This window comes from Tiliqua scincoides, chromosome 5 (assembly GCF_035046505.1).
Source record: "Tiliqua scincoides isolate rTilSci1 chromosome 5, rTilSci1.hap2, whole genome shotgun sequence".
Classification (NCBI taxonomy): domain Eukaryota; kingdom Metazoa; phylum Chordata; class Lepidosauria; order Squamata; family Scincidae; genus Tiliqua; species Tiliqua scincoides.
Genome location: NC_089825.1, coordinates 87797451 through 87809664, shown reverse-complemented (window position 1 = coordinate 87809664; position 12214 = coordinate 87797451). Strand labels below are relative to the sequence as shown.

The 12214-nt window shown below is 43.8% G+C and overlaps 1 protein-coding gene across 3 annotated transcripts in view; it reads left to right on the top strand.

Moving 5' to 3' along the window:
* Positions 1-275: 275 nt before the first annotated feature.
* The window catches only part of LOC136651361 (uncharacterized), a 16258-nt gene continuing 4319 nt past the window's right edge, over positions 276-12214 (top strand). Inside the window, exons 1-5 of one of the 3 annotated variants that reach the window (XM_066627660.1) lie at positions 276-429; positions 1898-2124; positions 7617-8224; positions 9971-10041; positions 11353-11592. In XM_066627660.1, the coding sequence (XP_066483757.1) occupies positions 1970-2124; positions 7617-8224; positions 9971-10041; positions 11353-11592 (1074 nt within the window). In that variant the 5' untranslated portion in view covers positions 276-429; positions 1898-1969. Of the gene's footprint in view, positions 430-1897; positions 2125-2606; positions 2680-7616; positions 8225-9970; positions 10042-11352; positions 11593-12214 lie in introns of those variants that run through there. The other 2 variants (XM_066627662.1, XM_066627661.1) reach the window with 2 other exon arrangements.

Here is a 12214-nt window from a genome sequence, read left to right as displayed (position 1 = left end):
TTGAGAGGTCAATCTCAAACCTGCCTCAGACCAAAGGAAGAACTCGTTTGCACACTGAAGCCTTGCGTTGCAATGAATTGCATGCAAAATTTTACACTCAAGCAAAGAACCAGAATAAGAAGCTGGAAGCAACTTGCATCTCAAGTAAGATTTTTCTAAATCTAGGAGGAGGAGAGGAGCTCCCTCTCTGAAGGGTTAATGGGAAGCAGACACAGAGCTTTCCAATAGGGGCGAGAGAGAAAGGCTGTGAAACCTGCAGCCAGTAGGAGAAGGATGCAAAGAGGCGGAGGCAAGAGGACCAGGAAGTGGTGCGAGAGGTTGTAAACAGACACATGGAGGACTTCCTTAAGCATCGGAGTGCCTGCAGCCCCTTGGAATCGGGGAGAGACCCTCACACAGTTGGAGTGAGCTTGTGGAGCAGCTGCTTGGGTAAGCTTGGATGCAATGTATAAAGACTGAGAACTGTAGATTGCACATGTATGGTGATCCCCTTGTCCATCCCTACTGCTCAGGGGGCCAACTCTGAGACTGAAAACAGATCTCAGGGTTGCAATCTTAAGACAAACCTAATGGTTCCAGCTGAGCTCTGTTGATCCCTTTATGTATCAAATTCTAGCATTTCTTTTTGTAAGTGTATCCCCAGGGCTTACAAATTCAATGCACAATGAAATTTCAAACTGTACTAAGTAAAGCATTAGGGAAAAACGCCACTTTTGTAGGATGTAGTAGTGTTTATGGTGAGATTGCAACAGATGCACAGGCTTGCTACCATTCATGGTAAGGCTGAGCGTAGGGGCTTGGGAAATTTGATGAAATAATGAAATGAAGGCCCACATTAGTATTCTGTGGCAGTAGCAACAAACTGGAGCTCCAGCCTGTGCCATCTTGTCGTAAGAGAACTTGCATGTCATCCCAGCTTGTGTGGTTTGCTTTGGTTACTTCTTTGTAAAGTGAAGGCACTCTGCATGTGCTTAGCAGCACCCTGGCATGGCATGGCTGAATCTGGGCATAAAAAATGACCTTCCAGAGCTTTCTCAAACTGTGGGTCAGGACCCACTCATGAGCCAATTTTAGGTGGGTTGCGTAGCTCCTAGCTCAGCTGCCTTTAAAAATACAGAGCTGAAAATACAGCATACAGAGCTGCAGGGCAGGACAGGCTCCTGATGGGAGAGAGGCATGGTGCTTTGCCCTGAATAGGTGGGAAGATGGGATGCTGGAAAGAAAGGATGGCTGTGTGGTTGAAGAAAGACCCAAGCCTGTGTTCTGCTTTGACTTTCTGAGCTGGAAAGTCTGAATTCTGAACTATGCAAAATAACAGCACAAGCGCACTGTGTAATGGGATTTTGGGCTGATCGCGGCTTAGGTTTGAAGCCTAGATTGATGATGTCACTGCCAGCCATGATCTTCCATGTTAATGACAAAACTTTTGATGGGCCCCATCAGACTGTCACTCTAAAAAGTGGGTCCTGGTGCACCACTGCCTTAGATGATGTAAGAAGCTTGAAGATGAAATGGGGCATTAAGGTTGAAAGGGCCAGAAAATGAATGGGAGAGGGAAATGGAAGTTGGAGATGGGCAGCTGTATATGACCTCTTGCAGAAGAAGTGGCATGGGAAAGGAAATGGGGTAAAATCAGAATCTTACAAGCAAAATCATGAGCATTAAAAGAGCATGAGGAAGATGGAAAATTGGAGATCAAGCATGTCTGCAAGTCACAGTGTGGAAGTTGTGCTTAGTGAACAGTGAACAGGAAAGGCATGTTGCACTAGCTGAGAAGCATTATTTCTTTATCACTTCACCAATTCTGTATCTGTGTTCTGACAACAAACTCCAGGGCTGAGCCCTCCTAAATCCTGCCTCAAACAAGCAGCTTGGTCTCAGACCATTTTTATTACAGGAGCTGGCCTTTTCAGAAATGGGAAGGAACAGCAGAAAGTGTGACTGATCCACCAAGCCTTGTCCCCTGGCTATGCAGCAAGGGATGGGTGATATCCCACAGAAGGAGAGGCACCCACAATTGAAGCAGCTGGATCCAGGAATGAGAGGTGCCACTCTGGAGAGCCCCAGTTTTCATCAGCCCCACAAATTGGCCTCTCAAATTCAAGTTCTGGAAAAATGTTTCAGGTATGGAGAAAGTCCAGGCACTGTACTGTGTCACTGAGTTAAGTGTTTTTTTTTCTAGTGGTATGTGTATGTTGTGGCCTGTCCAAAATGACTTTGCAATGGTAACAGAGGTAGACAGCTTCATAGCTGTGGAACATCTGCTACAAATACTTTTCTATGTAATTGTCACATGGATGATACTCTGAAGAAACTGTTTTTAGCTAACTATACACATGGTCTGACCTGATGAGTCCTATCTTCTGGTGTGTCCTATCTCTGAAGCTTGACCTTACCAGTAACTACCTGAGAATTACATGCACACTGCTTTGAACTTCTTGAAGGAAGGGTAGGAGAAAAAAAATGAAACAAATGAAATGAGGACATTTCACAAGCTGAGTTGTGTTGAACAAAACACTTCCTTGTCATTCCAGCTGCAGCAGCAATTATGTTTGCTGGTTGGCCAATTATATTGGCCAGAAAAAAGGAACTGTAATTGGGAGACGCATTCACCCAGCCATGCAGCAAATAAATGAGGGTCAAACTTGGGTGAGACAATATGACTTCAAGCAGGTAGAGGTGTGTCTTTGTTAATGAGACAAGTATTGTAATTTATGTGTTTATTTATTTTGGTGCCTGCATTTGCATTGAATTTGTAGTGGCTGAATTTGTGCAGTGACGGTTGCTAGAAGGTTCTGCAAAGAACCCAAACTTCTGGAACATTTTAAAAACATATTACATGTGTTCATAAAGAATGCATGGTTTTTTCCCCCCTTTGCTTTTGCTTTGGTTTGCATCTAGCTAGGTTGGTGATTGACAGCATTTATCTGTACTTGTGAAACCTTTGCAGAAAGTAGTGTGCTTTCAACCTGCAGACTGAAGAAGATAGCACTTTATTTGCACCTTCCTTACCAAAGTAAATGAATAGTAAACTTTGCTAGTAAAGGCAGACTTCTCTGCTAATAGATGCAACTTGCGGTACAGTAGTGAGACTATACCACACTGCACATCAAATGTGACTGGCTTATCTTGAGGCTGGCCAGATGCCCACATATGAGTGCAACATTTGCATGGCACCTATACACCTAAAATCTAATGTGTGTAGGTCTAAACCAGGGGTCTCTAAAGTTTTCAGCCAGAAGACCACATCAAATACCTGGTATGGTGAAAAAAAAAATTAAAATATAAAATTTAAATAAATACATTAGAAAGCCTAAGGTCCCAAAATGTCACTTCTAGTTTTTCAGGCTTTAGAAAGCATCTGAGGGGAGGCATGTGGCCTACCCACTCCTCAGAACACCCTCCAAACATGACTGGAACACAGCTCCAGTCACATTTGGATTGCCGTTAGCCAGATAGAAGCTTGCCGTGGGCCACATCTGGCCCCCAGTCTGGGGTTTGGAGACAATTGATTTTTTATTGTGATTATGAGATAATCTATTATGCATTCCAGTCCTATATTCCAGGGAAATGTCATACCCATGTCGTACCCTGCCGCAAAGGGCAGTTCCAGTTGGTAGACAGGGGTGGGTCTCTCCAGTGCCACTGAGACCACATAAGCAAGACACTGAAAGGTGGAAGGCTATGAAGGCTGTTTATTGTTTCAGCAAGACATGTCTGTGGCCTCTGGGAGACTTAGCTCAAATCCAAAAGGCTCTTTTTAGAGGCGTGGGACACTTTTTATACCGTTCTTGGCTCTTTGTCTGAAATCTAGACTCCCTATTTGCTGAAAATCCACAGCATAGATGGGGCAAACTCTTAATAGGCTAAAGATAACCTTAGAGACAACTCATAGATGAGTTTCAAGTTACAGGTTTCCAAAAAAGGTGAAATTAAACGTATTGAATTACAAAGTTTTCAAAAGCTAGCAGGGGGTGCTATAGTATCATTTTATCCGGTATTGACCCAGTGCTGAACCTTCCAATTATACAGATTGTTTGACTAGTAACATCATTAAAAGAGATGACACAATGTATTTTGACTGGTACCGTTATCTTATCTCTGCATACCTTTCCCTTGTGTTAATCCAAACATTTGAACACCTGTGAAGCTTTCCTGCAATGTTAAAGCTTTTGTCTGTTCTTAAGACTTTTCTAAAATTAAGCAAACTTTTGGTTTCTTAAGTCTTACTTCTAATGACTACTATGTCCCCATATGTGGGTTACACTTTAGGGCAGGGGTGCCCAAACCCCGGCCCGGGGGCCACATGCGGCCCTTGAGGCTTCCCAATGTGGCCCTCAGGGAGCCTCCAGTCTCCAATGAGCCTCTGGCCCTCCGGAGATTTGTTGGAGCCAGCACTGGCCCGACGCAACGGCTCTCAGCGTGAGGGCGACTGTTTGACCTCTCGCGTGAGCTGTGGGATGAGGGCTCCCTCCACTGCTTGCTGTTTCCACTGCTTGCATGTCTGTGATGCAGCAGAAGCAGCAAAGGAAAGGCCAGTCTTGCTTTGTGCAAGGCCTTTTATAGGCCTTGAGCTACTGCAAGACCTTCATTCATTCATATGTCCATCTTTAATATATTCATTTATGTAAACTTATGTAAATTTATTCAAATTTTAAATGTAAATTAATTCTTTTTTTTCCCTGGCCCCCGACACAGTGTCAGAGAGGTGATGTGGCCCTCCAGCCAAAAACTTTGGACACCTCTGCTTTAGGGCAAAGACTATTTTGCCTATATGTGCCTTTTCCTCTGAAAGCATGGAAGAATAACAATTTTAAAACTGTAAGTGAACACAGGCAGACTGTCCTTGCTACGACATGTATTCTTCTGCCAAAATGAGGCTTATCTGCTCATTGCCTAGCGTCTTTATCTATTTCAGTTGCAATTCAAACAGAGAGCCTTCAAAGGCAGAAGTTTCCCTGGTACTTTCCACTTCTCCCTTTCATCTTATCGCCCCCTCCTTACTTTCAAAGTGAGCCTTGTCTCACTTTGACTTGTGCAAGGATGCTTGCTTTTCTGATTAAAATGTGTGCTGTCTTCTTAAGTTAATCTCATCTAAAGTTCAGCAGGTGTCTGTGGTTAGCTAGCTAGACGCTTTGTTAGTTTGCTAAGAAACAACCTTGACATTTAACAGAGCTGCCAATTCAGCAGAGCAGTTAGTTTTTAATTTTTTTAAGCTTTCCCCTAAGTTCATGCTTTCCTTGTCTTCTTCTTTCCTAATCTTTCCCCCCCCCCCTTTCTGTTACACTGTATTGATGGTTTGGCTACAGGCTTGCTACAGGTTTGGCTTCATGGGAGGGGATCTGAGACAGGTAAGCAGGTGTCACCCATATGTGGATGTCTGATGAGGCCAGAGGCAGGGGCATACACATCTGGTGGGCAGAACAGTGCATTGGATTGTGCTGTAATTGGGAGTGATGTTCATTAAATCATGCAGCATCATCTGTGAATAAGCGAGTCAGAATTTATCTACTTTAAAGATTCACAGCCAGGCTTCACAATCATATTGCTGCCATGGCATCCTTTTGAACCTCAGGATTGCTATTATGTGAAATGACTTGGGTCCCATGGTGAATGTAGCTGTTTTACAGAGTTTAAATAAATCAAAACTCATCCTATAGCTACAGGGTTCCCTAGAACAGGAAGTATCTTGTGTTGGAACCTTGGGATATCTTGTGTTGGTATGAAAATGGGAATCCCGTCCTTTAATCCTGTAAGCAGAAACTTCCTACCCCTTTCTTTCTCTGTAAACATGAATGGAATCTTGTCCAACATTGTTTGCTGGTTGGACTGGACATCATGAATCAGACAAGAAAGAATTACTGTTGACAATTGGGAAGCAAAAAACAACTGAAGCCCTAAGTTTCTATATGGGCAATTACTTGTGTTTTTTGTTTTCTGGCAATGTTGCTGGGGTGGGGGGGAACCAGTACCAGTAAAAAAATTAGGGGTATCCTGGGTAAATGCATACTAATAAGGTAATTGCCACTTTGACATTCAGGCCTGTGTCACTTAACAACCTTACCTTCCTCCTAATGTGGTCAAAGCACAACAGAGAGGCTCTCAATGAGGCAATCAGGTCTCTCATAGCCTGCACTAGAGTGTCTGTTTATGCAACAAAGATACTCTTAATGTAAAGAAGAGGCAATCAGACTCCAGTAGCCTGTGCCTGGCAGGGTGTGTTTACACAACAAAGGCACTATATTGGGCTGAGTGTTCACTTAACAACCTAATTGCATAACAATGGGGATCAGAGAACTTATCTCAGTCATTAAGTGAGACACACCTGGTACATTGCTAAAACAGCTAGATAGTAAAATTAGCTCTGGGAAAGGAAATTGACACTGCTATCTTGCAAGAAAGAACTTTGGATCTCACCTAGTGATAAGCTGTCCCCTGAATCTTTACATAAGAACAGCCCCACTGGATCAGGCCATAGGCCCATCTAGTCCAGCTTCCTGTATCTCACAGCGGCCCACCAAATGCCCCAGGGAGCACACCAGATAACAAGAGACCTCATCCTGGTGTCCTCCCTTGCATCTGGCATTCTGACATAGCCCATTTCTATAATCAGGAGGTTGTAAATGCACACCATGGCTTGTAACTCATAATGGATTTTTCCTCCAGAAACTTGTCCAATTCCCTTTTAAAGGCGTCCAGGCCAGATGCCATCACCACATAGTGTGGCAAGGAGTTCCACAGACCAACCATATGCTGAGTAAAGAAATATTTTCTTTTGTCTGTACTAACTCTCCCAACACTCAATTTTAATTCAGTTTTGTGGCCTTTCTAGAGCAGGGGTCTCCAAACCCAGCCCTCGGCCAACCTCTGATCCCCTGAGAGCCTCTGGCCCTGTTGACCAAACACAACCAGAATTGTGTTTGTGGGGTGGGGGAATGGAGGTCCATTTAAGTATGTGTGCTTTATTTCTTGGGCTGTGTAGGTGCTTGGAGAAATCCTGGACATTTGAGCCCATTCATTCATTCATTTCAGTCATTCATCTAAGTTCCAACTCTAATGTATTTATTAAATTTTATATTTAATTTTTTCCCCCGGCCCTCGACACTGTGTCAGATATTTGATGCGGCCCTTCGACTGAAAAGTTTAAAGACCCCTGTTCTAGAGGCAGAGTTTAAACCTGTAGTCAGGCCGTACAGAGCTTGGGGCATTGAAGCAGGGAAGGAATCACCACCACCTATGGTACAGTGAGGTATGGTGAGGTGCCTACAAGGTAGGGGTCCAATCCTAACCACCTTTCCAGCACTGGCATAGCTGTGCCAGTGGGGCACATGCTGCATCCTGCAGTTGGGTGTCAGTCATGGAGGCCTGTTTGTTGGTTAGGGTTGGACCCATAGTGATTTTAAGAGCTGGTAATGTGTAATAGTTATAGTGTCACTCTGCTGCCTGATATTAATTCTAACCCTTCTACTTTTTTGGAAGCATGTATTTCACAAGAGTAGACCCACCTTACCCTCTCCTCCTCCCCCCCACCCCCCGCAGTTTGCCAATAAGCAAACAAGTGTGCAAAATACTGATTTTTTTTTCTTTCTTTCTTGTTGGCTTTTGTCTGTTTTCAGCACCCATCCTCTGAGCAGTACTGGAAACATCAACTCTCTCCTTGCCTGTTCATACGAAGACAGCAAAAACCAGAAAAAAGCCAGGTTTGCCAGTGGGAACTATGCTGATCCAAGCCTTGTCCCTTCATTCTCACCGGTGCTGGAACTGGAAGGGATGTACAGACCTGCCTTTCGGAGTTTGGCTCTCCATAATCAGTATTCCTTAAACATGCCTCAATTCACAAGGTCATCGGATGTCCCAGATGCTGCTCATCCAGTGTCCTGTGTTTCTGTCTGCGCCCCGTCCAGGGATTTTCTCTTGGGATGCTGCCATCAGAGCAGGCACAACTGCACAGCTGTTGGGGATGAAGGCAGAGTCACGGCTCTCTACACTGAGCTGATCCGAGAACTGGAGCAGCAGGTTGCGGAGCTGCGGACAACTCTTGCCTCTCAAGAGGAGGCTGCTGCTCAGCAAGAGAAAAGGATCCGGGAACTGGAGCTAGAGAACCAGGAGCTGAAAGACCAGCTCTGGAACCTGGAAGAACAGAATGACTTTCTGTCTGCCAAGAACGTAGCAGGAGGAACTACACCAGCCAGAGAACTGCTGGGAACCAGGCACAATTCCTTGGGTAAAAGAGGAGTGGAGGGAGGAGAGGTTATGGAAGCTGGAATTAGGCTACTAATGAGATCATAGGCACAAGGTCAGGGTTGTGCTGGTGTAGAATGGCACAGGAGGTAAAAGTCTGAACAGTGAAGTCCGCAGCTCAGATATCTCCTCTGCCACAGACCAGGTGGCCAGAGCAAACCATAAACTCTCAGCCCTGCCCCCACTGCGCAGTTACATTGTGGAGCTAATACAGGTCGAGCTTCGTTATTCTTGTGGGTTCCATTCCAAGCTCTCACATGGATGGCAAAAAACGCACTATAGCAAATCAATTTAAAAAACAAAGTTTCTTTGCTGTGATTTAAAAACAGCCTTGCTGACCTTTGTGATGTAAGATAAGTCATTAAGAAGACAATCCATCAATCAGTTGGCCTCCAAGTGCTTAGAAAGGGGCTTCAGTCAGCCCCTCCCTTCACCAATGCTAAGTGATCACCTTTCTTTCACATGCTCAGGGGGAAGGGAGGGGTCACCCGGAGAGAGAAGGATTGATGGATTGTCAGCCAGCTGCCCTCTCTCTCTCATTAAGGAGGCTATTGTTACTGTTCAGTTCTTAAAACTGATTTTAAAGGGATGCATTTTTCCCCTCCTCCAGGGATCAGCACATTCCTTCTCATTTGGAGAGGCCATTCCTGCTGAGTCAAATCTGTATATAAAAAATCTGTGTATAAATAGGCTGGACCTGTAATACTAATCTGCCTTGCAGGTTGTAAGGATTTTGTGAAATAATGACCCAGATGCAGAGGAAGTTGATTATGTTTAAGTCCCATGGAAATGAATGGCACTTAAAAGTGAGTTTTGAATTATATGTCTCTTCAATTTCAGTGGCAGTAAAGCATTGATTGACTTGGTCTGGATTTAAGCCAATGTATGCAAAACAATTTGGGCCTTCTAAAGTGCCAAGTGTAGTATGTTTCTGTCTGTAGGATTTCAGGACTTTTTCCCCAAACAATGAGAACTAAAGAACCCTTTTAAAAAAAAATAATAGAAAGCTGAGTTTCTCAGAATATGGCATCATGCAACAGAAATCTAATTATGTGCTTGGACATATTAGTAGCTCTGTTTACCATAAGATGCAATGTAATTAACCCATTTCTGCCCACCCGCAGGTGTACACATTTGATCCCTGTTGCATATATGCAACATTGGGCAGAAATGGCTTAAGTAAAAATCTATTGGGCTTGGGTTTTTTGATCTGTGTTCCATGTACCTCTTTGCTTTTTGGCAATGAAACCCACATGTCTGAAAAGCACCCCAATCTTGGAATAGCCATTTTCTCATTTGTTAATCTGACCTGGCTGTTAACAAAGGAGGCTGGTGAAATTTGACATGCCCTTGCTAAGGTAATGCCTGCAAAAGCAGGTATGTTGCAAGTTTTGTTTTCAATGAACTTCTCTCATCTTTTTGCTGCATCAGTAGGTGTCACTAGATTGCTGTTTTCAGTCACTTTGTAAATGTTGAAGCATACAGCAGCTCTGTAGTGGCACCTAGTAACAGAACACAAGCTTTACAATGCCAGAGGAAGGGGAGAATCATTGTATTGTCACATAGAAAATTACTTTAGAAACGGAACCCACACGTATATGCTCTTTAACCCAGGATAAAACTGGAGGAAGTTAACCCACATTGTGTGAATTCTCCCTTCTAGAGATTTCCTAAAGTCCTGACCAGCGTTTCATTCTTTTTTTCACTGTCTGTGCTCTTCTTTCCTCAGATGTTAATGAAAGCAATATTCAGTTCCTCAAAGGCTTGGTGGGAATGTTGGAGAACCTTGTAGGTGCACAGGTAGGGCCCATATAGAGGAACCATAACTATTGAGTGTTTTCTTCTTTGGCAGGGGGCAAACTGTGAATAAGAGAGTCAGAATTTATCTACATAATTTTCTTTATCTTACTTCTCTGGTTAAACTCTAAAGCAGATGTTCTCAGAGTATAGTTCAGGATCAGCTGGTATGTGGCATAATCCCTTGTCAGGTCAAACATGTTCTGCATACACACTTTTGAGATGATTACAGAGAATGTTATGGAAAGTTCTGCTTCCATTCCACGGATTGAAATGACGGACAGATTCCCAGGCAAAGGCTACATTTGTGTTGCTAGCCTAACCCTGTTTAATTGCCAGATTTATGTTTAGAAATTCTGGAAATTATCAGATTTCTGTTAAACCTGGAAATTATTTGTAGAGCTACAATTTTCAAGATTTTCTGAAGGAATGTCTTGGCTATGAACTTTGTGTCGTGGGGCTATAGCTCCTCATCCTAGTTAACCTAGGTACCTTATAGAGACTTCATGACATTTGAAATTTTCTCCAATACAGGGGGACCCCCATATCCATGAATCCTGTATCCTCAGTTTCAGGTATCCTCAGATGTGGGGACCCCCCTCCCTCCACACGCACCCACTCCCGCCATTGCACCACCATTATATCATTTTAAACACTTAACTGGGGCAAATATCAGCTTGATTTTCACCCTGGTAAATGTTTAAAATGTTGTACTCGACACATGGGGGGGGGAACCACAGAGGGGTGGGGGGGTATCCATGGAGGGGGGTCCAGAACGGATCCCCCACAGATACCAGGACATGCCTGTATTATCCCTGCTATGCTGAATTCTAGCAGAGCCGGAACTAAAAACACAGAAGTCATGGGGAAACTGTTGGTAACCAAGGTTCAGGAGTTAGGGCACAATCCTAACCAAGTCTACTCAGAAGTAAGTTCTATTTTGTTCAATGGGGTTTACTCCCAGGAAAGTGTGGTTAGGATTGCAGCTGTAGTTACTTTCTGCCCAATCCTAACTAAATCCCATCCCTACTAATGCAGCCGTACCAACAGAGCACACACTGTATCCCGCATTGGGGCACAGTCCCACAGGCCTCCTTGAGGTAAGGGAACATTTGGGAAATCTTGATGCCCAGGGGTTGAGGCCTAAACTGCCTTGCGAAATGCTATGATGACAGACTTACCTTGATGACAACTGCCTTAATTTTAAAGCATATTTAAACCCAAAGTTGCACAAATCAACCTGATCCAGACTTCAGTAAGTCTGTATACCATCCAGCTTAGCCCTTCATGTATCCCCAAATATTTCTCTTGCAGGTCAGTGGTCGCTACTCACCACCTTCTTGTGAAGATCAGAAGCAAACTCCTGTCACAGTCTCAAATATCACCCCAGATTGGAAGACCCAAAACAGAGGACCAAGGAGTTTATCACCCTGGATAAATACAGAAGACACGTTGGAAAGTCCCACTGTGTTAAGTGATGCTACCTACTTGTGTGAGAACAATGTGCAAGAGACGCTACCTGATGGCACACCAGTCTGGGCATTGCCAGTGGAGGTGGGTAACTTAGGAAGACAAGGCTTCCTGCCTGGGTGCCATGCTGATATTAAAATATTAGTTGAGGACTAAGATTGGATGGATTCAGAGTCTGTCTCATTTCAAATTAAGAAGGAATTGATTGCAACCCAGGCAGAGTCATGTGTGGGATATGGGCCTCTTAGGTTGTTGATGTGAGGCCTTTAGTTGACAGCGGTTGTCTGTAAAGAGGTAACTCTATTGAACATTGAGGGATTGGAATAAAATGTAGTGCAAGTGTTCAAGGCAAAATGTGTTTTTTCGCTTGAAATGCAGTGGTCTCTACACCTGGAGACTTCAGCTTAGAGGAAGAACAGCTGAGTAGTTGTTTGAACTTTAATAAAGTGCCAGGTAGCCATAATTCCAACTATAAAAATGCTATTTTCTCTCAAATATTTGGGCACACCCCAAAACCCACATAAAATACAAAGAAGGTAAACAAACCCATTTGTGGCTTGATTATGTAACTCCCTGAGCTGCTGCGTTTGAAGGCAATAGAAGTTTGGCCCAGTGAAAGCAAAATAAACTTGCCCCATTTCTAGGAAGGTTTTGCAGCCATCAGAATCAGGCTTCCTTAGCTGCAAGAAAGGTGGGCCTTTCTGCA